At 42.9% G+C, this 27568-nt stretch overlaps 1 protein-coding gene across 8 annotated transcripts in view; it reads right to left on the reverse strand.

Moving 5' to 3' along the window:
* The window catches only part of EPB41L3 (erythrocyte membrane protein band 4.1 like 3), a 529614-nt gene that overhangs the window by 149027 nt on the left and 353019 nt on the right, over nucleotides 1–27568 (reverse strand). For all 8 annotated transcript variants that reach the window (XM_030213128.1, XM_030213154.1, XM_030213135.1 and 5 more), the window contains one exon: nucleotides 20414–20518. In XM_030213128.1, coding sequence (XP_030068988.1) covers nucleotides 20414–20518 — 105 coding nt within the window. The remainder of the gene's footprint in view (nucleotides 1–20413; nucleotides 20519–27568) is intronic.

Genomic DNA, 27568 nt, shown 5'->3' on the forward strand with positions numbered 1-27568 from the left:
CTGGGAATCAGTCAGACCCTGAGACTGTAGAAAGTTTGACCTGCCAACAGTAAAAGTTACATAGTCCCTCTCAATGGATCAATTCAATGTACTATCACTTTAAGAACCTTGGGCCAAATGGTCAGAGTGTGACATTCTAGAAACTTGTGGATATAGGATCTGGCTAAGTGCTGACACTTGATGCAGAGGTCTGTTTCTCATAGGCCTAATTTAGCGCCCTTTCCCTTGTGAGATAGTACCTATGGAGGATCTTAAACTGGGTCTCCTGTAGGTCAGCAGATTTTGTAAACACAGAAAGCGTCTCAAAGAATGCACAAAACTGTTTTTCTGTTTGAGATAAATATTTTTGCCAACATTCCTGTAACATGAGCATCCTTGGTGGCCGTGACACTGATTTAATAATTTTGTACCAAAAGTTAATTTATTCAGTGAGGCCAGCGTAGTAGATAAAAACTGGTTCAAACACCCTTAATCTCACTTTCCCCATCGTCTGCACATTCACCCCTTCCAAGTAATGCCAAACTTGCAAATAAGAGAAAAGGTATGTAGAGGGGAGTCCCCATTTGGCTTGAACCTGTGTGAAAAAGCCCCCTTTCTCGCATCCAACAATTTCTCCAAATAAGTGCATCCTTTGTCTGTCCCAGTTCTAAAAACTGTTTCCCCCCATTCTGGTGTAAAATTAGAATTACCCTCCAGATTCAGAAATGGTGACACAACTGGCAATTTGCACTGGGCTCTACGCCACCATCTCCAGGCCTTGCGCATAGATCTTAAAAGCTGAATCTTATCTCTGTACTTGCCTGCTATACTCCCCTGACCATGGAGCAGGTTAAAAAACCGAAATGGATAGCTACATCCTTATCCCCCCCCCCCCCCCGAAGAAAGGACTTTATATGCCCCATGTATCCTTCATGCATCCATCACATGAGCATGTCCACATTATAGGCTCAAATATCAGGGATGTTTAGACCCCCCCCCCCCCACGGGCGCTCTGGACCGCCATATAAATTTAGAATTAAAGTTTGTTCCATTTATTTATCCAAATTGGGAAGATCTGTAAAGGATAGAATAGTTTGGAGTCCAGGACTATTTTTACCAATGCCACCCGACCACACAGAGATGGCGGAAGGTCCCGCCAAGCCTTGCACCACCTCCCTACCGCCTCCACATGGTGAGTAATATTCATTTGGTAAACAACCAAGGGATTGGCACTCAAGTAAATTCCCAAATACCTCATAGGTTTTCGCGTGGGTGCAATTTCCAGTACATCCTGCCCCCCCCCCCCACTAGTACCAGCTGCTCCAATTTTTCACAGTTTACCCTAAGATCTGATAAACTTCCAAATGCCCTTATGATCTGTAAAGCTGGTGCCAAATGCACCTGGGCATGCGCTAAATATTGGACGATATCAGAAGCAAAAAGGTTAATCTTACTTTCATGCCCCCCCCCCCCCCGTCACCAATCCTCATATCAAGGAGGATGTCCTGATTTTTACAGTCAGAGGCTCACTTGTCATCAAGAACAAGAGGGGTGACATTGGGCAATCTTGTCTAGTGCCCCTTACTGAATGAGTCCATTAACTTCCCATTAACCAAACGTTGGGCTCTAGGGTTAGTATATAATGTCCGCACCCAACCCACAAAGCTGCCATGCAACCCGTACTGCTCTAAAACCCAAAAAAGATATTCCCAAGAGATTCTATCGACTGCCCTTCTCCATATCTAACCCTGCTGTTACTGATGTACCTCCTCCCCCCCTCTAATCATGTAAAGCTCCCATAACTTATGAGATTCATAGAAGCATAGCGACCTGGGACGAATCCCACCTAATCCAGGTAAATAATACATGGCAAAATCGAATTGAGCCTCCTCGTCAATGTTGCTGCCATCAGTTTCATATCCTGGTTTAACAAAAATATGGGTCTATATGAACTGACCTGCACGGGATCTTTCCCATGTTTTGGAATCAGTACCACATGTGCCATGTTCTCTAGTCTCTCTCTCTCTCCCCTCTCGCTAATTCATTGTAAAAATCACATAAATGAGGAAGGCTCCTGTAATACGCCTGCCCTTATCCATCCAGCCATGGGCCATGAAGCCTCCCTCTGTCCAGAAGTGAACCTCAGTGACAAGCTTACAGAGGCACGATCCGAGACTGTGGAAGAGTTAATCTGCACTACCTGCAGCCTCTGAAAAAGTTGTTTGTCATATAAGTACATAAGTAATGCCATACTGGGAAAAGATCAAAGGTCCATTGAGCACAGTATCCTGTCCCCGACAGTGGCCAATCCAGGTCAAGGGCACCTGGCAAGCTACCCAAACGTACAAACATTTTATACATGTTATTCCCGAAATTGTGGATTTTTCTCAAGTCCATTTAGTAGCGGTCTATGGACTTGTCCTTTAGGAAACCGTCCAACCCCTTTTTAAACTCTGCCAAGCTAACCGCCTTCCCTACGTTCTCCGGCGACGATTTCCAGAGTTTAATTACGCGTTGTGTGAAGAAATATTTTCTCCTATTTGTTTTAAATTTACTACACTGTAGTTTCATTGCATGCCCCCTAGTCCTAGTATTTTTGGAAAGCGTTAACAGACGCTTCACATTCACCTGTTCCACTCCACTCATTATTTTATATACCTCTATCATGTCTCCCCTCAGCCGTCTCTTCTCCAAGCTGAAAAGCCCTAGCCTCCTTAGTCTTTCCTCATAGGGAAGTTGTCCCATCCATACTATCATTTTTGTCACTCTTCGCTGCACCTTTTCCAGTTCTACTATATCTTTCTTGAGATGCAGCGACCAGAATTGAACACAATACTCAAGGTGCGGTCGGAATAAAAAGTAAACTCCTGGTCAGAGGGATATATCAAGTGCCAGATATCTAATAGCTTCAGTTGCTGGAGCATAAAATTTACTCCCTTGGTATCAATGTCCCTACTTCTTGGTCTGGGATGTTTACAATCAACAATTGGGTTAGTTGAGATATTGAAATCACCTCCCACAATAAGGCGATATTCCGGGTAGCCCGCTCATTGTGCACACAAGGGTGAGAAAAATGTATGATTATATATGTTTGGGGCATATATATTTATACATTAGCAGTTTTATCCCCCAAACTTCCCCCCAAATAATTATGTATCTGCCATTCTTGTCTTGTATCTGCTTTAAGTGAAACAGGAGCTGCTTCTGGATCACAATTGCTACCCCTCTTTGATGCCCTTGGAATGCAGAATAGTAAACCTCCCCACCATCCCCTCTTCAGTTTTACTGATTCTGCCCCCGGTAGGTGGGTTTTCTGTAGGTAAACAATATCTGCCTTAAGCTGTTTTAAGCATTGCAGCAACCTGGTGCGTTTAACCAGAGATTTAATGCCATCAGCATTCCGTTTAACTATTGTCAAATCAGCCATTCTCCCAAAGTAGCCACGTTGAGGTATCTGTGTAATTTAGAAAATCATCCCACACCCGGGCTCCCCAGCTAAGCCCAGCTGCTTGAACCTGAAATTTCTCTGCCTCTCCTACACTCCGGAGTGTCCACAGAGGTTCCCAGAAACCAATCCAACAACTCACACATATACACACATCCTTTCATGCACATACAATTACCCCTCCCCCACCACACCCTTCCTTCCCCAACCCAACACTCTCTCTCCAACCAAACACACTAGCACCCCTATTTCTGGTGCTCAGCTCGATAACAGTCCCCCTCTGAGTCCTTTCAATGAGCCCCTTCGAGTCCTCCAACAAAACAAAAGAAAGAAGCAATTCTTCACGTATGCGTATGTTCTCTAATAATCCTAGCGTTAGCCCCATCCTCTTCCGCAACCATGTGCACGTACCACAGAGTATGACATGAAACACCTGCCCCATGTCCTGCTTGAAACTCAGCAAAGATGGGGCTCTGACCTGCAGTCAAAGTGGAGGAACTGGGATCAAACCATGGCCACTCACTTCTAGTATTACTCTCACAAACTATACAGGGATCTTCATCCGCTCTCTGCAACTGTTTCTGTCGATCAGTATATGTCCGATGCCTTAGCACCACGGTCAAGTGGGGCCATGCTCCAGCCATGGACCTTGAAGGCCTCTGCTCTCACAGCACACGGTGTAGGGTAAATTGTTCACATTTAAACATCCCCAACTGGGAAAGAAAACCAGTGCTTTTTTTGTGCCGGTACGCAACGGTACGGCGTACCGGCACCTTTTTTTTTTGCTCCCCCCGCCCCGTGAGTCCATGTCCCGCACGCAGTGCCAGCCCCCATTTCCGGCCGCTGCTGCTGCTTCTCCTGTTGAGCAGCAGCGGCCGCTACACAAAGAAAAAGATTTTTTTAAAAATTCAAACCTGGCTGAAACGCGGCACCCCAGCACTGTAGACAGCCATTAGGCATTGGCTGTTGCCCCGCAGCCGCTCTCTCCTCTTGCCTCTACGTCACTGCGCTCCTCCGGGGTCTTCCTCCAGGGGCAGTGACGTAAAGGCAAGAGGAGGAGCGGTTGCGGGGCAACAGCCAATGCCTAATGGCTGTCTACAGTGTCGGGGTGCCGCGTTTCAGCCAGGTTTCAATTTTTTTTTAATCTTCTTTTTCTTTGTGTAGCGGCCCGCTGCTGCTCAACAACAGGAGAAGCAGCAGTGGCCGAAATAGGGGCTGGTGCCGCGTGCGTCGCGTCTTCGCTCCGTTCGCGCCAAACTTGGCAGGAGAGGGAATCCAACAGATGGAAGGATGTGAGAGAGAGAAAGAGGGAAAACAACAGAGGGAAGGATTGGGGAGAGAGAGGGGAAAACAGAGGGAAGAGGGGGAGAGAGAGAAAGAGGGAAAACAACAGAGGGAAGGATTGGGGAAAGAGAGAAAGAGGGAAACCAACAGAGGGAAGGATTGGGGGGAAAGAGAGAAAGAGGGAAACCAACAGAGGGAAGGATTGGGGGGAGAAGAGAGAAAGAGGGAAACTCAAACAGAGGGAAGGATTGGGGGGAGAGAGAGAAAGAGGGAAACCAACAGAGGGGAAGGATTGGGGAGAGAGAGAAAGAGGGAAAACAACAGAGGGAAGGATTGGGAGAGAGAGGGAAAACAACAGAGGGGAAGGATTGGGGGAGAGAGAGGGAAAACAACAGAGGGAAGGATTGGGGAGAGAGAGGGAAACAACAGAGGGAAGGTATTGGGGAGAGAGAGGGAAAACAACAGAGGGAAGGATTGGGGAGAGAGAGGGAAAACAATAGAGGGAAGGATTGGGGAAAGAGAGAAAGAGGGAAACAACAGAGGGAAGGATTGGGGAGAGAGGGGAAAACAGATGGAAGGATGGGAGAGAGAGGGAAAAAACAGATGGAAGATTGGGGAGAGAGGGGAAAAACAGATGGAAGGATGGGGAGAGAGGGAAAGAGGGAAACTACAGAGGGAAGGATTGGGGAGAGAGGGGAAAACAGATGGAAGGATTGGGAGAGAGGGAAAAACAGATGGAAGGATTGGGGAGAGAGGGGAAAAACAGATGGAAGGATTGGGGAGAGAGGGAAAAACAGATGGAAGGATGGGGAGAGAGAGGGGGAAAAACAGATGGAAGGATGGGGAGAGAGAGAGAGGGAAAAACAGATGGAAGGATGGGGAGAGAGAGAGAGGGAAAAACAGATGGAAGGATGGGGAGAGAGGAGAGGGAAAACGGAAGGATAGGGAGAGAAAGAGGGAAGACGCTGGATGGAAGAATGCAGAAAGAAATAGGGGAGACACTGGAAGGATGGGGAAAGAAAACAGAGCTGCTGGATGGAAAAGGGGAATAGAGAAAGACTGGAGAATAAGAGGAAGGGGCATGGGGAGAACAAGGGTGAGGAAAAGATGAAAAGCCACAGATAGATGAAGGAAATTAAAGAATGGATAGTAAGAATGAATTAAATCTGGACAGAAAGAGAGCCTGAAAAATATTGAAGAAAGCAAAGAAAAAGGAGACAAAAATGACAAATGGCACAGAAGAGTTAAGCGAAAACAAAGGAAAGGAGAATAACAGACTGGGACCAATATGGAAAGAAAAACAGTCACCAGACAACAAAGGTAGAAAAAAATCATTTTATTTTCATTTAGTGTTTGTAATATTCCAATTTGAGAATTTACATTGGCTGTCTTATTTTGCACTGGTATACTGGAGCTGGTAAGAGCTTACAGAGATTATTTAAGTGAAAAAAATCACGTTATTTTTTTCCTCCTATAGTACTGGTAATATTTTCAATGATGTCTGTTTATATGCGCCATGGCTGGTATAGGGGGTGTGGTTAATGTGGGTGGTGGGCTATCATAGGGGTGGAGGCCATATGTGGTGACCCCGCCCATAATGATACCCGGCACCTTTTTTCTACAAAAAAAGCACTGAAGAAAACTATAACTGTCCAACTTGACCCACCAAATATGGTGAATTTAAACAATAGGTTCTCATCTCAGCTGCAAAATTTGCATGCTTGTTCTGAACAGTGTAGAAATCAGGTCCAATGACACGATACACACACTCGGATCTTTGCTGGGAAGAGCAGAGCAAATTGCAGCCCTTTGTGGTGGAGCTCCATACAATAAGGCACTATCAACTTCCTCTTTGCTGCAACTCTGGCAGAGTAATCATTGAATAGCAGGATTTTCCCCTCCTTCATAGTCCCAATGGTCCAAGTCTGCGGTAAGCCCTCAATATCATTTCCTTTTCTCTCCAGTTGATATAGCAGGTGATCGCTGGTCTGGGCTTCCCGTTCTCCTGTGGTTTTGGGTCAAGTCTGTGTGCGCGTTCACAGCCATACATGTGGAAGTCCCTCGTCAGTCCAAGCTCATCAGGTAGCCATGTACTAAAAATATTATATAGATCTGAATCTTTTACTGCCACAGGAAGCCCCACCAATCTCAGATTATTACTGCGACGGGACCTGTTTTCGAATTCTTCAAACTTGTCCTGTATATCCATCGTGTCCTTACGAAGCATTCTAGGCCTCCTTCCACAGCTGTGCCACATTCCACTTGCTCTGACACTCGCCTTTCAATCTCTGTCAGCCTTCGGCTATTTGAATCAGATTTCTCAGAGTTCATTGACAACTGAATGAAGTTTACTCAAGCTCTCTATGAATGCTACCAATACAGATTTTGTGGTTTCCTGAATCCACTCTCCGGCTGGTATTGAAAAAGAAGCAGCTCCCTCCACCATCTTTGGAGTGTTCAATTTATCCCGTGATGTCCTTGGGTTTTTTATTGGCTTACCACATTAGTTTTATGCTGCAATTCAATTTCCTGCTTTCCCTAAGTGAAGTCCCGTCTCCTATGAAAACATGTAATCTCAAAGGCCACAGTAGACTGATTTTAAACACCGTTATTTGAGGTCAACACCGAAGTTCCTCTCCAGCACATCATATCAGGTAGGCTGCATCATGTGACAACCTCCCCCCCCCCCCTCTTCAAAACTAAAATAACATACTGCTTCTTCAACTGACTTATAGGGTCATATATAGTTTTACCTTTGATGCTGTTACTGTTATACAAAACAGGTCTCTATATCTCAAGCTGCCAGAAGAATACCATCTAATACCTAACTGTGTTAACATATAAATGTGTTATTTAGTTACATATATAAACTACACATATCCTTTAGCAGGGAAGGCAGTTAAATCCATTCAATTTAGTCTTAGCTGATTAAGCAGGCCGAGGATACAGGTTAGTCAAGAACCAATAGGTTATTAACAAATCCTTTTCATAGGTGTTGCTACCAAAAATATACTGAAAGCAGCTAACTCAGGCATAGACAATGGAATGAGTTTCACCTCATTTCTAAGGCCAAGTCAGTAGAGGTGCTTCATGGTTTTCACCCTGCTTTTTGTCCTCTTGTTCTCTGCTGAAGAGTTTGCACCAGGATTTTGGTGACATGTCAGGCTTGTCGGCAAACTAAGGGCCTCTTTTACTAAGGCACGCTAGAGTTTTTAGCACGCTCTAATATATTTATATTATATATAATTTATATTTAGCACGCTTTAATATATTTATAAATGATTTAGAGATGGGAGTAACTATCGAGGTAATTAAATTTGCTGATGACACAAAGTTATTCAAAGTCGTTAAATCGCGACAGGATTGTGAAAAATTACAAGAGGACCTTACGAGACTGGGAGACTGGGCGGCTAAATGGCAGATGATGTTTAATGTGAGCAAGTGCAAGGTGATGCATGTGGGAAAAAAGAACCTGAATTATAGCTACGTCATGCAAGGTTCCACGTTAGGAGTTACGGACCAAGAAAGGGATCTGGGTGTCGTCGTCGATAACACACTGAAACCTTCTGCTCAGTGTGCTGCTGCGGCTAAGAAAGCGAATAGAATGTTGGGTATTATTAGGAAAGGTATGGAAAACAGGTGTGAGGATGTTATAATGCCGTTGTATCGCTCCATGGTGCGACCACACCTTGAGTATTGTGTTCAATTCTGGTCGCCGCATCTCAAGAAAGATATAGTAGAACTGGAAAAGGTGCAGCGAAGGGCGACTAAAATGATAGCGGGGATGGGACTTCCCCCTATGAAGAAAGACTAAGGAGGCTAGGGCTATACAGCTTGGAAGAAGAGACGGCTGAGGGGAGACATGATAGAGGTATATAAAATAATGAGTGGAGTGGAACAGGTGGATGTGAAGCGTCTGTTCACGCTTTCCAAAATACTAGGACTAGGGGGCATGCGATGAAACTACAGTGTAGTAAATTTAAAACAAATCGGAGAAAATGTTTCTTCACCCAACGTGTAATTAAACTCGAATTCGTTGCCGGAGAAAGTGGTGAAGGCGGTTAGCTTAGCAGAGTTTAAAAAGGGGTTTGGACGGATTCCTAAAGGACAAGTCCATAAACCGCTACTAAACGGACTTGGAAAAATCCAAATTTCCAGGAATAACATGTATAGAATGTTGTACGTTTGGGAAGCTTGCCAGGTGCCCTTGGTCTGGATTGGCCGCTGTCGTGGACAGGATGCTGGGCTCGATGGACCCTTGGTCTTTTCCCGGTATGGCATTACTTATGTACTTATGTACTCTATATTTAGGGCACGTTAAACGTTAAAGACGTCCATAGAAATAAATGGATGTCTCTAATGTTTAGCGTGCCCTAATAAAAGAGGCCGTAAGTGACTAGTGTGTTGCTTCCAGCAGAAATTAAGATTTCAGCGGTACATCTTTTGTTGAAAAAGGATAACTTAGAGAGATATGATACCATCCTGTCTATCTTGGTTGCCTTTTTGAGGAATATCATTGAGAAGGTGTTTATTCAAGTACAGAATAATTCTGTTTTGAAAAGTTTTCATCAAGTATAGAAGATCTGAGGGAGAGTAAGGGACTTCAGAGCTTAGTAGTTGGTATGGGATGGACAGACTGATAGGTCATATGTTTTATCTACCATCATTTTTGTTTCTCACTCAGCACTGGTGGATGATTTCTGCCTGGTCTTAATTGGCTGCACGGATTCTCTCGGAATGGCTTGATCTAAAATCAGCAATCGACCTAGGTAGCTAGGTTAAGGGTTTCAAGTCAGGTATTAAGTTGGTTTTCTTTTTTCTGCGACACATTGGTCAATTACACTTGAGGTATCTCAAAGCTCTACGCTACTCCTGTTTAATTTATGTCTGGTTCCACTTTGGAGTTTGGGCAAGAAATATCATGTATATGCAGATGATTTTCAGCTGTACATTACAATACAGTTCTTAAGAGGCTCAGGATATAGATAAGTTGAATGGCTGTTTGGCTTACGAGAATCTCTACTAATGAATTTGAAGAAAATGTTGATGCTATAGTTAACTTTAACAAAACTGACTCGCTACCCACATATGCAATGATCAACTTCCAAACCAAAGTGAATGTAAAAGCTGATACCAAACACCTGCTTATCAAAAAAGAAGAAAGGGAAAAGGCCTCAGAAATCTGTGGTAATTCAGCACCCTACAGACAGGTCTACAGAGTGACCAGCTAGTGCTCAATTGCAGCTATATCAACTAGACCCCAATCTACCATCGGCCAAAAAAAACCCTTTCTAAAAATCTTAATTATTACTTTACCATAACTATGGTGAACACTTTAAGAATCTACCAACCAGATTTTATATGTAGCCTAAGTTCTATACTGCTGCACATGTATTAATTTGTTCTTTAACTTATTGGTAATTTGTGCTATATTCTGTACATTATTATGTTTTATTCATCCTTTATGTTTGTTTGTAGGTCACATTGACTTGAGTGTACATCAGGGCTAATATGGAGTATAAATGTCACAAATAAATATGCAGCATGCAGTGCACTCACCACAAATAAATACATAAATATGCAGTGCACTTATTTTTCCCAATGGAGCCCGTTTCACCCTCAGGCTTCGTCAGGGATGCAGTGCTTTAAATGATTTCCATCCCTGATGAAGTCCGAGGGTGAAACAGGCCCCGTTGGGAAAAGATAAGTGCGCTGCATACTGCAAATAGAACTTATGCTACATATAAAATCTATGTGGTAGATTACTACTACTACTATTTAACATTTCTAGAGCGCTACTAGGGTTACGCAGCGCTGTACAAAATAAACAAAGAAGGACGGTCCCTGCTCAAAGGAGCTTACAATTCTTTAAGTGTTCACATAGTTACTGGCAAAGTTAATAATAAAAGATTTTTAGAAAGGGTTTTTTCTGGCCGATGATAGATTGGGGTCTAGTGGCTACTGCTCTGAGCACTAGTTGAGCACTCTACAGACCGGTCTGTAGGATGCTGTATTACCACTGACTTCTGAGGCCTTTTCCCTTTCTTCGTTTTTGATAAGATGGTTTAAGCAGGTGTTTGCTATCAGCTTTTACATCCACTTTGGTTTGGAAGTTTGATGCTACAGTAAAGGCATGGTGAGTCAATAAATGATTGTTGCTTTACACATGGACTGTATCATAGAAATCATCGCCTCGTTGTATAATATCCATCTAATTTCTTTAAACAAGATTATCTAGAATTTTGATGACAATGTTTAATTACATACAATGGGCAAAGGACATCTGGGTAAAGAACTGGTGAATAATTAATGGCTGTTTGAACTCTGCTGTTTGAAAGAATTGAGGTATTATGCATTGGCCCCTCCAGAACTCTAAATCCACATCTGGTTCCTTTCATTTTTCTTCAAGTTGGAGCAGTGGGTTAAAAATTTTACACAATTAATCTGTCAATTATAATAAATATTAAGTACACAAAGATTTAGCAACTTTAATATACAAGTCATATCAAAGTTGGCTAATCCAAAGATCTTTATATTGATATTTCTCAGACATCCACAAAATAGCTCCAACTGATCCATAATTAAGGTGCTAGACTAATTACTCCCCAGCTGAAATAAGGTACATTGGATACCAATGACTTTCCAAAGTGCTTTTATGGCATTATATGGGATGACCTAACTTATTTTGAATAAACTTGATAGGCTGAAGTTAGGACTCAAAGTGGTGAACTGGATTAGGAACTGGTTGACAGACAAATGCCAAAGGGAGGTGGTTAATGGAATTCACTCGGAGGAGGGAAAGGTGACTAGTGGAGTGCCTCGAGGATCGGTGCTGGGGCCAATTCTGTTCAATATATCTGTGAATGACATTGCCAAAGTGTTAGAAGGTAAAGTTTGCCTTTTTGCGAATGCTACCAAGATTTGTAACAGAGTGGACACCTCTGAGGGAGTGGAAAACATGAAAAAGGATCTGCAGAAGCTAGAAAAATGGTCTAATGTTTGACAATTAAAATTCAATGCAAAGAAGTGCAAAGTAATGCACTTAGGGAGTAGAAATCCACAGGAGACATATGTGTTAGGCAATGAGAGTCTGATATGCACAGGCAGAGAGAGAGATCTTGGGGTGAAAGTATCTGAGGATCTGAAGGCGATGAAATAGTGTGACAAGGCGGTGACTGTGGCCATAAGGATGCTAGATTGTATAGAGAGGTGTAAACAGCAGAAGAAAGGAGGTGTTGATGCCCCTTTATAAGTCGTTGGCGAGGCCCCCAACTGGAGTATATGTTCACTTTTGGAGGCAGTACCTTTCTAAGAATGTAAAAAGACAAAGTGGTGCAAAGAAAAGCTACAAAAATGGTATGAGATTTGCATTACAAGACGTACGAGGAGAGACTTACTGATCTGAACATGTATACCCTGGAGGAAAATAGAAACAGGGGTGATAATACAGGTGTTCAAATATTTGAAAGGTATTAATACACAAACCTTTTCCTGAGACGGGAAGGTCGCAGAACTAGAGGACATGAATTGAGGTTAAGGGGGGGGGGCGTCAGACTCAGGAAAAATGTCAGAAAGTATTTTTTTCTCGCAGAGAGTGGTGGATACATGGAAAGCCCTTCCGCAGGAGGTATTGGAGATGAAAACGGTAACGGAATTCAAAAATAAGTGGGATAAACACAAAGGAATCCTGTTCAGAAGGAATGAATCCACAGAAGCTTAGCGGAGATTGGGTAGCAACACCGGTAATTGGGAAGCAAAGCTAGTGCCGGGCAGACTTCTATAGTCTGTGCCCTGAAAATGGCAAGGACAAATCAAGGTCATGTATACATATAAAGTAGCTCATATAATGAATTTATCTTGTCGGGCAGACTGGATGGACTGTACACTATGTTTCTATGTAATTTATGTTCCTTCAAGGATATTTCACCCATTGAATGAAGGACTTCTGGTGGTACCTTTATACACACGCATTTGAATATAAGAAAGACCTTTCTATATATATATAACTCTCCTTATCTCTAGAAGAGAATAGGTTATTAGTGATCAGTCATTTGGATGGAAACTATAACCTAGCTGAGAAAGAATAGTTTAGGTTGGCTGTTTTAATAAAATCACATTGCAACCTGAATTATTTGTTCCATTCTGTTATTAGAATAAAGATTGCTATTATCTGTGTTTAGGTAATACTCTCTGACATTCTGTGTTTTTTGATATGTTGGCTTTTTGCATTATCTGCTTTAATCCTCAGGCAAACTATCTAGAGCCTTAGAGCTTGTCCAATCTGTCTACAAATATCAGCTTTGAAAGCTGAGATCAACAAACTCAAGAAAGAATTATCTACAACTAAAAAAGCATCCCGGATTACTCAATTCCCAGCCAATTTACCACCACCACTGCAACAGAGAATGAAACTACAGAGGAACAGATGGGTCACAGTAGGCTCTGGTAGACTAAGATCTGTGACACTGAAGCACTCACCTTCCCAACCTTTGCCCCTGTCAATTTCTTTTGCTGCACTGCATCATTTTGATGCTGAAAAAAAGAAGTGCTCTGGTGGAACCAGAGGCAATGAAAGTAGCACAACCCAAGAAACATCCCCTAAACAATGACAGATTGGTGAAAAGCAGAAAACTCTTACTGCTCAGAGACGCCATTATCAGAGGCATTAACTTAGGAACACAGTTCAAGGGTTCCAACCTAGTGAAATGCCTTCCAGGATCTTCTGCTACCAGATGTACTGACCAAATACTGAAAGAGATCCAAGAAGAGCACAAGGCTTCAAATACTGATGTTGTTAAGTCACTTGGGGACAAATGACCTAGCCAACAATAGTAAGTTTACAGAACAGAGAGCATTCCAACAGCTTGGGGAGAGACTGAAATCTTTGGTTCGGGCTTTTTCCTGAAGTAATTCCTGCATGGGGGTAGAGGAAAGACTACGTAAAACAGTGGATTTCAATAAGTGGCTTGAGTCTTGGTGTAAAGAAGAAGAGTTTAGATACATAGGAGCATAGGATAATATGTGGAGAAATAACAGGCTCCACTGTAATGATGGGCTGCATCTTTCTGTGGCTGGAAAAAGGATCCTTGGGGAGAAATTCAGATAGTATGTTTCTAGACATTTAAACTAGAAGGCGGGGATGACAAAAGGAAACAAGGGAATTCGGAAAGTCACCCCCAGAATAAACATGATGGCAAAGGGAAAGGTCATCTAAATAGAGAAAACCACATAAACTCACTATGCAATGGAAGCAATGAGCACAAATGCTCATAGTCTAAGTAAAAAGGTTCAAGACTTGCAAGCTCAGATGTTTGAAGAAAACTTGGATATTTGAATTCTCTTTCTGCCTTTTAAGTCATTATTCTGTTTTAAAACTTTCTGATTATTTATATTTTTATCATCAGATGTATGTTCTTTATTTGTACATTATGCTTGTTTTCCTTAGGAAATATGAGAAATATAAATATTTAAAGACACCCTTGCATGAAAATATTTCATTATTTTCCAGATAAGCAGCATTGCCACAGACTCACTAACTAATCATTTGCAACTCATGTCACAAAACAACATTTTCTGAAGGGACTAGAAATGCAAAATGGTAAAGCAACTGAATAATAAGTAAAATCTTACAATTTAGTCATTTAACCATTTAACATTCTGACACTGCTGTACTGAGCCACAGACAGGATCTAGTTAGCAGACAGCTCATTTATGTTTTGACTTTCTGGTATGGCTATGTGGCTCTCACACGGTGACAGGCTGGGTTGCTAACGCTCAGCCTGGGAAGTGTGAAGGCACGACGGGACAGAGAAATTAAAAGGGAGAGAATGCATAGACATGATGCTATTCCCCAAAAACAGCTGCAGACAGCTCTTTCGTATTTTAGCATTTAAATGGTAACCTTTGGATTTCTGTAGAGAGTCCAGGAGTGTAGCCAGACCGAGACCACCCTTTTTGAGCTCGGGCCCACCCAGCAGCAGTGCACCCCTGGGCCCTGACAGCACCAGTGTGGGGGGAGCAGACTGGGCTCCCTTGCGAGCTCTCTTCTATGGATCCGCGACAGCGATTCCCACACGGTGCCTGCCGCTAACCCGGAAGCCTCCCCTCTGCTGCGTCCTGCTCCCCTCTGTCACAATTTCCTGTTTGTGCCTGGGTGGGACATGGCCAGCAGGCGTGTGGGAATTGCTGCCCCATAAAAGAAAGGGTCCAAGAAAACAGCAAGGCAGACGATCCGCAAACTCCAAGATGGAAAACAAAGAAGCAGATCAGTGGAAAATAAAATAGACTTTATTAATAAAATAACATCTAGAGTATATTGCCCGACACAGGCCATGTTTCAACCAGCAGGGGCTATAAAAATCTAATAAAACATACAAACAAATCAGTAACAAAGTGCCGTATCTTGCTAAGGATGTAAAAAGAATTGAAGCGGTGCAAAGAAAAGCTCCAAGGATGGTATGGGATTTGCGTTACAAGACGTATGAGGAGAGACTTGCGGACCTGAACATGTATACCCTGGAGGAAAGGAGGAACAGGGGTGATATGATACAGATGTTCAAATATTTGAAAGGTATTAATCCGCAAACAAACCTTTTCCGGAGATGGGAAGGCGGTAAAACGAGAGGGCATGAAATGAGATTGAAGGGGGGCAGACTCAAGAAGAATGTCAGGAAGTATTTTTTCACGGAGAGGGTGGTGGATGCTTGGAATGCCCTCCCGCGGGAGGTGGTGGAGATGAAAACGGTAACAGAATTCAAACATGCATGGGATAAACATAAAGGAATCCTGTGCAGAAGGAAGGGATCCGCAGGAGCTTAGCCTAGAATGGGTGGCAGAGCTGGTGGTTGGGAGGCAGGGCTAGTGCTGGGCAGACATACAGTGGGGGAAATAAGTATTTGATCCCTTGCTGATTTTGTAAGTTTGCCCACTGACAAAGACATGAGCAGCCCATAATTGAAGGGTAGGTTATTGGTAACAGTGAGAGATAGCACATCACAAATTAAATCCGGAAAATCACATTGTGGAAAGTATATGAATTTATTTGCATTCTGCAGAGGGAAATAAGTATTTAATCCCTCTGGCAAACAAGACCTAATACTTGGTGGCAAAACCCTTGTTGGCAAGCACAGCGGTCAGACGTCTTCTGTAGTTGATGATGAGGTTTGCACACATGTCAGGAGGAATTTTGGTCCACTCCTCTTTGCAGATCATCTCTAAATCATTAAGAGTTCTGGGCTGTCGCTTGGCAACTCGCAGCTTCAGCTCCCTCCATAAGTTTTCAATGGGATTAAGGTCTGGTGACTGGCTAGGCCACTCCATGACCCTAATGTGCTTCTTCCTGAGCCACTCCTTTGTTGCCTTGGCTGTATGTTTTGGGTCATTGTCGTGCTGGAAGACCCCAGCCACAACCCATTTTTAAGGCCCTGGCGGAGGGAAGGAGGTTGTCACTCAGAATTGTACGGTACATGGCCCCATCCATTCTCCCATTGATACGGTGAAGTAGTCCTGTGCCCTTAGCAGAGAAACACCCCCAAAACATAACATTTCCACCTCCATGCTTGACAGTGGGGACGGTGTTCTTTGGGTCATAGGCAGCATTTCTCTTCCTCCAAACACGGCGAGTTGAGTTCATGCCAAAGAGCTCAATTTTTGTCTCATCTGACCACAGCACCTTCTCCCAATCACTCTCGGCATCATCCAGGTGTTCACTGGCAAACTTCAGACGGGCCGTCACATGTGCCTTCCGGAGCAGGGGGACCTTGCGGGCACTGCAGGATTGCAATCCGTTATGTCGTAATGTGTTACCAATGGTTTTCGTGGTGACAGTGGTCCCAGCTGCCTTGAGATCATTGACAAGTTCCCCCCTTGTAGTTGTAGGCTGATTTCTAACCTTCCTCATGATCAAGGATACCCCACGAGGTGAGATTTTGCGTGGAGCCCCAGATCTTTGTCGATTGACAGTCATTTTGTACTTCTTCCATTTTCTTACTATGGCACCAACAGTTGTCTCCTTCTCGCCCAGCGTCTTACTGATGGTTTTGTAGCCCATTCCAGCCTTGTGCAGGTGTATGATCTTGTCCCTGACATCCTTAGACAGCTCCTTGCTCTTGGCCATTTTGTAGAGGTTAGAGTCTGACTGATTCACTGAGTCTGTGGACAGGTGTCTTTCATACAGGTGACCATTGCCGACAGCTGTCTGTCATGCAGGTAACGAGTTGATTTGGAGCATCTACCTGGTCTGTAGGGGCCAGATCTCTTACTGGTTGGTGGGGGATCAAATACTTATTTCCCTCTGCAGAATGCAAATAAATTCATATACTTTCCACAATGTGATTTTCCGGATTTAATTTGTGATGTGCTATCTCTCACTGTTACCAATAACCTACCCTTCAATTATGGGCTGCTCATGTCTTTGTCAGTGGGCAAACTTACAAAATCAGCAAGGGATCAAATACTTATTTCCACCACTGTATACGGTCTGTGCTGGGGCTGGTGGTTGGGAGGTGGGACTAGTGCTGGGCAGACTTATACGGTCTGTGCCAGAGCCGGTGGTGGGAGGCAGGGATAGTGCTGGGCAGACTTATACGGTCTGTGCCCTGAAGAGGACAGTACAAATAAAAAAGTAGCACATATGAATTTATCTTCTTGGGCAGACTGGATGGACCATGCAGGTCTTTTTCTGCCGTCATCTACTATGTTACTATGTTACTATGTTAAATGAATAAATAATATATATATAGATACATATATAAATATAACAAAGAAATAACTTAAAAACAAAAATCAGCTGATTGTACAATAACGAAAATAAAAAAAGGTGGGAATATGAGCCAGGCTATCCAAAGATTGAAACCAAGATAAAATTAAAATATATGACGTTTATGGTTTTTTAAAACAAATAATAATAAAACAATTTTACATAGAAAATGACTCGACACAACGTTGTGTTTCGGCCAGATGGCCTACATCAGGAGTCTGATCACTAAGGTAAAAAATGAAATGAGATTATCAATGGTTATAATCACAAAAGCTCAATGCTTGAAAAAATGCCAAATAAAAGATCTGCAGACAGGATCTTAAAAATGGTCTTGAAAAAGACCGTTCAGTGAGTGATCCTCTGCCCTTTGACACGCTGTTATATAACAGCAGGGCTACGTAACAGCGTGTCAAAGGGCAGAGGATCACTCACTGAACGGTCTTTTTCAAGACCATTTTTAAGATCCTGTATGCAGATCTTTTATATGGCATTTTTTCAAGCATTGAGCTTTTGTGACTATAACCATTGATAATCTCATTTCATTGTTTACCTTAGTGATCAGACTCCTGATGTAGGCCATCTGGCCGAAACACAACGTTGTGTCGAATCATTTTCTATATAAAATTGTTTTATTATTATTTGTTTAAAAAAACCATTAAATGTCATATATTTTAATTTTATCTTGGTTTCAGTCTTTGGATAGCCTGGCTCATATTCCCACCTTTTTTTATTTTAATTTTACGCCCCGTGGGATCTACTGAGTTCTCCACGTACGTAGATTCTCTTTAGACGATTGTACAATAACACCATGACATAAAAAATGAATAATGAACATATACATATGTGGCTCTCATTTTATACATGTATATAATACCCAATAAAATATCACTCAATAAAAAGATCGAATGCATAAACAGTATGTCAACACTAAAACTATATGTTAGAAAATCAGAAAGCATAAATGTACTTCTCTGTTAGAAAAAAAAAACCCAAAACAATACCTGAGACATCTCTCTTATGTACAATTAAAAGAAGAAAGGGGGAAGATGCTGCAGCTGGTGAAGGAAGAGAGTGAGAGACAGGAAGAGTTTTGTGTTGGGTGGGAGAGGGGCAAGAAATGTCGCATGGGGTAGGGGGAAGAGGGGCGAGAAATGCTGCATGGGGTAGCGGAAAAGGGGTGAAAAATGCTGCATAGGGTGGGGGGAAGAGGGGCGAAAGATGCTGCACGGGGAGGGAAGAGGGGCGAAAGATGCTGCACGGGGGGGGGGGGGGGGGAGAGGGGGGAGAAATGTTGAATGGGGGATGGAAGGGGCAAAAATGCACAGAGGGGAAAAGAGGCAAGACATGCTGTATGGGGGGGGGAGAAAGGCAAGAAATGTTGCATGGGGGAATAGGGGCTAGAAATGCTGCACGGGTGAGGGAAGAGGGGGCAAGAAATGCTGTATGGAAGGAGGGAAGAGGGGAGAGAGAGGGAAAAAATCTTGTATATGGGGGTGGAGGGGAAGGGCTAGGGATGAGAGATATGGAGGTGGATGTGGAGGGAGAAATGCTGCATGGAGGGGAGGGGCACGAGATGGAGAAATGTTGGACAGAGGTGAAGGGGAGGGAGAGATGGTGCATAGAGATGGAGGGGAGGAAGGGATAGATGCAGCAATGGGGCAGAGAGGGGCAAGAAAGGGAGACGTCTGGTATATGGGGTGGAAGGGAGGGAGAGATGCTGTATAGAGGGGAAGAGGGGTGAGAGAGATGGTGCATGGTGGAGAGAGGGAGAAATGTTGAACAAGACAGTGGAGGGGAGGAAGGGAGAGATGCTGCATGGGGTGGGGGGGTAAGAGAAAGATGTGCCCCAGATCCAACAAAAGAGAGAGAGAGAGAGAGAGAGAGATGGTGGACAATAGGAAAGAGTGGGAGATGTAGGATACGGGGTTGGAAGAGAGGCAGGGAGAGATGCACAGGAGATGGAGAGGGAGGGAGATGTTGGATACAGGAGCTGATGGCAGTGATGGAGAGATGCTGGGCAATGGGAGTAAGGGAAGAGAGAAGGAGAAATGCTGGACCGATGGGGGATAGGGCAGGAGGGAAGAGAGATGTCAGAGCGGGAAGGGAAGTAAGAGGGAGCAGATACTGGGCTAGAAGGGTGAACGGAAGACACTGGGAACAGTGGAACCATGTGGGAGAGCCAGGAGGAGGAGGGTGGCAAGGAAATGGATGAGAGGATGGTGATTACAGATTTCTCCAGTGTCGTAGTACATGTTAAGTTTAACTTCGTGGGGTTCTCAATTCAAGTTTTGTGTTATTTCTAATCTGTGATCCCTTGTTCTGTATTTGGTGAGGGTCTGTCAGTGTGACAGTAATAGGAGGAGGGAAAATAGGAGGTGAGGTAGGGAGGAGAGGGGATCGGAGAGGGTGCCCTCTATTTTCTGACGTTGGACAGATCATGTCTAAGGCTGGCCCTGACCCTTGCTATATAGCTAGTGGGGATCCCCAAACATCCCCAGCTGAGGACCTTCTCCAAAGGCAACCAGAATTCCCTTCTACCAAGCTCTGCAGTCAGCAACAGTATCCTTGAGCCATCAACAACTAAGCATGCATGGGGTGCCGGCATCGGTGGCTTAGGGACATTCTGGCCACCTTCAGAGGAAGTCTTCAGTGGACAGAGTTTGAGGATCCTCATCAGCTAAAGTATTTATATTTTGAGGTGGAGGTAGGGCAGGGCAGGGCAGAGAAAAATTTTTGCCCACTCACTTTGGGCTCAGGCTCACCCAAAAGTGGCTGTCTGGCTACGCTTCTTGAAGGGTCTTGCTTGTAGTAACTGATGGCAGCACAAGGGCACTGTTACAACTGTACTCAAATTACAGCAGCTCAAAATTTTCACAACTAAAGTTCCAACTACAACAATCTAAGGCCTAATGTAGTAAGAAAACAACAAGCCAAGTCAGTGTTTTTACCTTTTGATTCTCAGCATCCCGATATGTTAGTCCAAAATAGTCTTTTTCTAAAAGGTTTAGATGCTCGCACACTTTGTCAAACAGAACCTGTCCTCTGGAACGTTTCTGAAAGTGAAAAAAATAAAATATATCTGTTACAACAAACTAAAACCTCATACAAAAATGTATTCAGTCAGTCTATCCATCTCTCAAGCTTACTGATGTCTACTTGTCTCATACCTGAATTAGGTAATCTGCTTGCCATAAAGTTTCAATGTGGGTTTTTATAAAAATGAATAATGGACCCATTTATCAACTACAAAACTTTAGTGCAACTTACATACAGTAAGTGCCAAAATTACTGTGCACAAACTACAAAACCTTTGCATTATCTGTGCTAGTTGCATCGATTCAGTAAAAAGGTCTTTGATTGGTTTATTTTGAATCTTGGCATATTATATAATAGCTAGTTGCCATGTGTTGTGCTGCCCAGTGGCATGTTTCTGCAGGTAAAACTGAGTTGAAGTCAGTATGTTTACTGGCTTTTTTTTTTGTTATATTTTTCAATAAATGTTGTTCCTTAAACGTTTTTTTCTGTTTACAGTATTTGTCATATGGTCCTTGCTGAAGAGAAGAGATGGCTGAAGGGTGAGGTCTATACAATACTGAGTGGAGTGTAACAGGTAGACATGAATCGCTTTTTTACTCTTTCCAAAAATACTAGGACTAGGGGGGCATGCAATGAAGCAGTAAATTAAAATAAACTTGAGAAAATATTTCTTCACTCAATGAGTAATTAAACTCTAAAAGCAGTTAGCTGAGCAGGATTATAAATTTCCTAAAAGTCCTTAAACCATTATTAAGATGGACTTGGGAAAATCCGCTGCTTATTCATAGGATAAGCAGCATAATATCTGTTTTACTGTTCTGGGATCTTACCAGGTACTTGTGACCTGGATTGCCCACTGCTGGAAAACAGGATACTGGGTTTGATCGACCTTTGGTCTGTCCCAGTATGGCAACACTTATGTTCTTACTTTTGAGTTCTTTTTTTTTTTTTTTTTGTAGCAATCTTGACACTCTACAGCTGGTGAAAGTGGTCATGCCTAAAATATATGCGCGTATTTGTCTAGCTATGCTGGCAGTCTATAAAGGTGCCCACTTTTTTTTTTTTTTTTTTTTTATAGAACAGGCTGCAACTAAGAGCTTTCTTGGCACTTTTCTCAGCACCCCTTTACAGAATTACCATGTTAATGTGCATCAGCTACTTCTGTATTACCTATAAAGTGCAGTCCCCACCCATTCCCTGCCCCATTCCATATTAGCTATTCATGTGGGAATTGGCATGCACCATCAAGGTGGTTATATTAAAGTTAATATACCTTACTAAATAAACCCTTAATGAAATTAAAATGCTTATACGCTATTTCTGCACTACTGGCACTGGGCACCATGCTACAAAATCACACTGAATTGTAAAACAAACAGCAAGTGAAACCTGCTTGAAAAGTTATCAAGCAAAGGATATATCTTAACCTGGCCAAACCTGCCCTGCCTCCTCCTCCAACAACCAAACTGGCATCTTAACTGTTTTATGGGCATATTTAATAAGCTGAATTAGGCATTTAAAATTCAGATTTTAATATGCATCAAGCATTAATGTATGTTAAAAACAAACTCTTAACACAAAGCTGCAAACACATTAAGAGGGGCATTTTTGATATGACGTCTAAATCCAACTTTGGACGTTTTGCAGAAAACATTCAAAAGTCCAGTAACAAACATAACCATTTACAAACCCGAAAAACATCTTTTTTTTTTTTTTTTTTTGAAAAGGCGATTTGCTAGATATTGTTGTGCTCAGTGCGTCTATCTTTGTGGACCATTTTCGAAAATAAAACATCCAAATGCAAAATGTACAAAATAAAGCATTGGGGTGTAGGAGGAGCCAGCATTCTTAGCAGACTGGCCACACAGACATCACAACAATGCAGTGGGGCACACTAAGGAGCACTGAGTGGACTTTACATACAAGGCCCCAGGTATACATCTCACCATTACTCCCCTATATTGTAAGCAAGCTCTCCAAAATTCACAAAACACCTACTGTACCCAACTGTACTCAATAGCCCTTATGGCTGAAGATGGTCACCTATATATGGGTACAGTGGGTTTTGGAGAGCTCACACTTTCCATCACAAGTGTAACAGAGTGAAATATAGGCCTGGGTCCCCTGCTCTACAATGCATTGCACAGACCACTAGCCTACTCCAGGGGGCCTGCTTGCTGCTCTAATAAGACGGACCATAACAACTTGAAGCTATCATAGATCCTGGTATGTATAGTTTCTTTTATATCTTTGAGGGTAGGAGGGGTCACTCACCACTGGGGGAGTAAGGTGGGGGTCATACCTTAATCCCTTCAGTGGTCATTTGGGGCACCTTTTTGGGACTTAATCGTAATTAAAACAGGTCTAGCCCAAAACGTCTAGGTTGTAACCCTGGACATTTTCACTTTGTTCCATTATGGCAGAAAAACGTTCAGGTGTTAGGAACATCCAAATCCTTCCCCCCAACAGGCCCTGTTGTGATTTGGATGCATTTAAGATGAACTGCATAGAAAAAGGACTAAAAATGGGTGTCAAAAACAGCAATTTGGAACTTTTAGGGAAAAATGTCCAAATACCACTTTGTGCTGCTTTTAGACATTTTTTCAATTTAGAAAATGAGCCCCTAAATCCGGCATTAGCCAGCTAACACAGAATCATGGTACAGGGAGTAAATAAAGAGGTAAGGAAGACTGCACTGAAGTTTCACATGCACCATAACTTGCTTTAACATAGCATGGCAGGCAGTTATCACTTGTTAAAAATGAACACTGAAGTGCACTAACAGCACAATCCTACTGCAGTTTGGTAAACAGACCCCTTAAGTTTATATGCTTCTGAGTACAAAATCCACTTCATCAGTACATCTAACCAACTGGACTTTTGTTGAAAGCGTGTGCCTCAGTCACTAACCCCCTCCCACCCTCAAAAAGCATGATTAAAAATATTACTTGCCAGTCTCTATGCTAGCCTCAGATGTCATACTCGGGTCCATAACAGCGCATTCAGGTCCCTGGAGTAGTTTAGAAGTAGGTGCAGTGCACTTCAGACAGATGGACCCAGGCCCATCCCCCCCCCCCCCACCTGTTACATTTGTGGAGGAAACAGTGAGCCCTCCAAAACCCACCAGAAACCCTCTGTGCCCACATATAGGTGCCCCCCTTCACCTGTAAGAGCTATGGTAGAGGTGTACAGTTCCGGGTAGTGGGTTTTGGGGGGCTCAACACCCAAGGTAAGGGAGCTGTGTATCTGGCAGCATTTTATTAAGTTCTCTGCAGTGCCCCCTAGGGTGCCTAATTGCTGTCCTGGCATGTCAGGGAGACCAATCTACTAAAAATGTTGGCCCCTCCCACATCCAAATGGCTTGACTTTGGATGTTTTAGACTTGAACGTCTTTCCGTTCGAAAATGGCCAAAAATCAGACATCCAAATCCAAGGACATCCATGGTATTTTCTAACACAAAGATGGACGTCCATCTTTTTTCAAAAATTACCTTTTCCCAGCCTCCGATTTTGGACGTTTTACAAAGACGTCCAAATTCCAACTTCGATGTTTCTTTCGAAAATGTCCCTCAGAGTCTAGCATATGTCCCTTTTAATGGGCTGGAGATTTGATCACCTGAGTAAATCCTAGAGCTGCCATCACGTCAAGAAAGGCAGCAGAGAACGTCAAGAAAGGCAGCAGAGATGGTGTCTGGAGTTTTGATGTACAGGTTCAAGTCTCCCATGATCAGTAACCTAGGGTTACCTCAGTCACCAGACCCAGCCGTTCTTGCACAGATGTTGTTAGGAAAAAGCCACATTTTTCCTCCACCCTGCTTCCCTTGTCTTGATCGGTACAGGACAAAGAACCCTGTAGGGCATAGTTCAGTCAATGGTTCTCATCTGCTTTTGTCCAGCCAGGTCTCAGTTATTCCCAAGATGTCTAGGTGGTATTCACTGATGACATCATGGATGATAGGAACTTTTTTTATTGGCTGATCTGTCATTTACTAGGCCCAAGTTTCCAAGTAGCAGTCTATTACTTGTAGATGTGGTTGTAGTTTTAGGGATTACTTGATGGTGGTAGGCAGGTATCTGTGTGGGTACAGCTAGATAAATGTTTTGCCTCTTGAGTTTGTGTCCCCTAGGTGGATGGGAGAGTCGTTTCTTCTTCCCCAGGTTACTGGGATGTATGAAGATCTTTGGTTTAGTAGGCCAAATAACATTCTTGTTTAAAGCAGGACAAATTATAGAGCTCTCTAGCTATTCAGTATAACAGTTTGTCTTTGGGAGCAATTAACAGTAGAGTGTTAACTGCGCGGACAGTGTTTGATGACAGTCTGAGTACCTCTGAAGTATCTGCTTCCTATGAAGAACAGCTCTGTTATCTATATATATATAAAACTCACTCTCAACGTTCTATTGTCTGACGTCACTGAAGCCAAGGTTCGTAAGTTCGAAGCTCTGAAGCCACGAAAATCAGTCTCGGGGCCCCGCCCTCACGTCAAACGTTATGACGTTGAGGGCGGAGCAATTCACTCACATCGACGGCGGCCAGGGCGGCGCAATGGGCCACCCACTGACGACGAAGATGCGTTGGCTGGGGGGGGGGAGGCCAGATTCACACATCGAGGGCGGCGCAATGCCGTCACTAACAATGAAGGTGCGTTGGGTGGGGGGGGGCCAGAGGAAAGCCTTGCTAGCGCCCGTTTCATTTGCTCCAGAAACGGGCCTTTTTTTACTAGTGCTTCGATAAAAGACTTCTTGTTTAAAATGAGATATGCAGTCAGCTAATTCTACCTACATATTTCATTATAAGATATAGATCCACTGTCAAAAAAGATGCATTTTTGCCCCTAGTTATGCTTGTATCTTTAAATCATCTAAAAGTGGCATGTTCTACAATGAAGCTACGACCACTCAGACAGTTGCTACAAATGATTCTGATAAAAATCACACCATGCTAAGGCAGGCCAATAGTCCAACAAGCCCAGCATCTAGTCTCTGCTGGCCAGTCTCACTCACTTGGGAGAGTCAAGCAAATCCTAATATGGGAGCGAGAAATAAGGAATAGACTTTCCTAAGTATGGAGACTCCCAAATCTATCTGGCTACATTTTTCTGTCCAGGTGGTTACAGCTGCAAGCTAATTTCAGGATTCTACAGATCTTGCATTAATGTTTCTGGACATTTTTCATAGATTAAAACCTTGATCTTCAGTTACCCAGTCCTCCCTCGCTCATAAGTAAGCCCGCCCTGCCTGCTTCCAGGGTCACCAACAGAAGACCATGTGGGTAGGATTCAGTCAATGGGAAGGCACTAGGGCAGAGCAGTAGAAGCCAGCTCTAATCACTGATAACACTGCAGCTCCTCATTACCTCTCCTCGTATCTCTCTTCAAGAACTCCGATTATTGAGCATACTGTACTTCTATGTCCTACTTCACCACTAACTCCTAACTCCTGCACTTTTTACCTTGCTACTGTATATGTATGCTTGGAATATCCTTGCTGGGTTAGCACATCATGCGCCCCCACTAGCCATATTCAGATACAGCTAAAAAAAAAAAAAAATCAATTTCAGGCTGCATTTATAAGTAAAACCCTAGCGCTCCCTAGTCATGTCATTTTTTAAAACTTTAACCAAGTTTTATGGTTTTATATAATAGGCTTCAGGAAGTCTTACTCGTTTTGTGTTCTCAATCAGACTAAGATCCACAGGGTGGGGGGAGAGGTGTCCTAGTGTATCTATAAAGTGCTATGTATGTCTAGCAGCATTATATAAATAGGCAGTAATAACAGCAAGTACATTCTAGAAATCATTCTGCTCTGATGAGAATATTGCTGAGGTACACAGAAGTTTTCAAAAAAACCTGGAGCTCAAATTCAAAAGGCTTTTAACTGTCTTGGTAATACTGCTCATGTACTGCAGTCTCAAAGGTCTTTGAGGATATTTAGCTGTGGGTATAAGATCCTTGAGCCAAGAACCTTAATTACAGTTCTGAGGAAGCCCACACAAAAAATGGTTTTCCTGACATTAACTTTGTCTATTATAGAGGCTGGCAAACTTTTACAAGGACCCCTGACAGAAGTCTGAAGAGTGGGATGGAGCATAGACCAATGGTCTCTGAAATTCAGATGTACTGAGAGGAAATAGCTCTGGTGGCTGAGTTCACTTTCATTTCCATTTATTCAATAATGTACTAGATGAATTCTAAATTAACATACGTAATTGTTAAATAAGCATTAACATACAAATCAGCAATTTAAAAACATACATACATAAAATCAGTTCTGAGGAATTACTTCTTATTCACCAAATGTTTAAACAAAGTAACTTAACTGGGTCACATTGCAGCACACAGGGCATTCTAGCGGCCTGCAGCTGAGCTCATTCTCTGTTAACAGAACCCCATTGCAAGCCAGAACCCTGAAATTACTCGCACATAAGAAATGCATGGGGTCATGCCTGGCCTGCATGTTAAGACGGGAGGTAGAAATCACACTATATATATATATATACACGTAAGAGTTTGGCCAAAGAAAAAGCTGTCTCTACAAATCACTCTCTGAATTACAGAAATTACTGCCTGAAGTTATTAAATCCACAATCATCTAAGCATTTGATTTGTCTTTTATAATTCTAGACTGAAGGCCTTTGAAGCATGTTAGCAACTGTTCATAAACAGGTGCCTAAAGAGTGTGCATTCATCCAGATTTTGACATTTTTCTAGTCCTCCTCCTTCTTGACACGACATCTACATATGAGGATTCTTCTTTAATTGTTAAAACTGTTTTTGAAGTTTGAGGAAAATATTTCATATACTTGAAGGCAGTACACTACAGCCTCCAGAAGGCTGAGGGTTTGAGAAGAGGGTTCTAAGAAAGAAGCCTCAAAGTTTGGGTGGTGGAGGTAGAGCACAAGTTTGCATCACCAGCAAAGAGATGAGGTTATTCGAAAGGGAGGAAAATTTAGGGCCCGATTTTTTAAAAGGATATCTATGCAACAAGTCCAGAAAGGTTCGTATCTAAAGCCTATTTTATAAAGGCAATATATGCACCTTCATGTCTCTATAAAATAAACTCCCAGA

This window comes from Microcaecilia unicolor, chromosome 1 (genome assembly GCF_901765095.1).
Source record: "Microcaecilia unicolor chromosome 1, aMicUni1.1, whole genome shotgun sequence".
In the NCBI taxonomy this organism is placed as follows: Eukaryota; Metazoa; Chordata; class Amphibia; order Gymnophiona; family Siphonopidae; genus Microcaecilia; species Microcaecilia unicolor.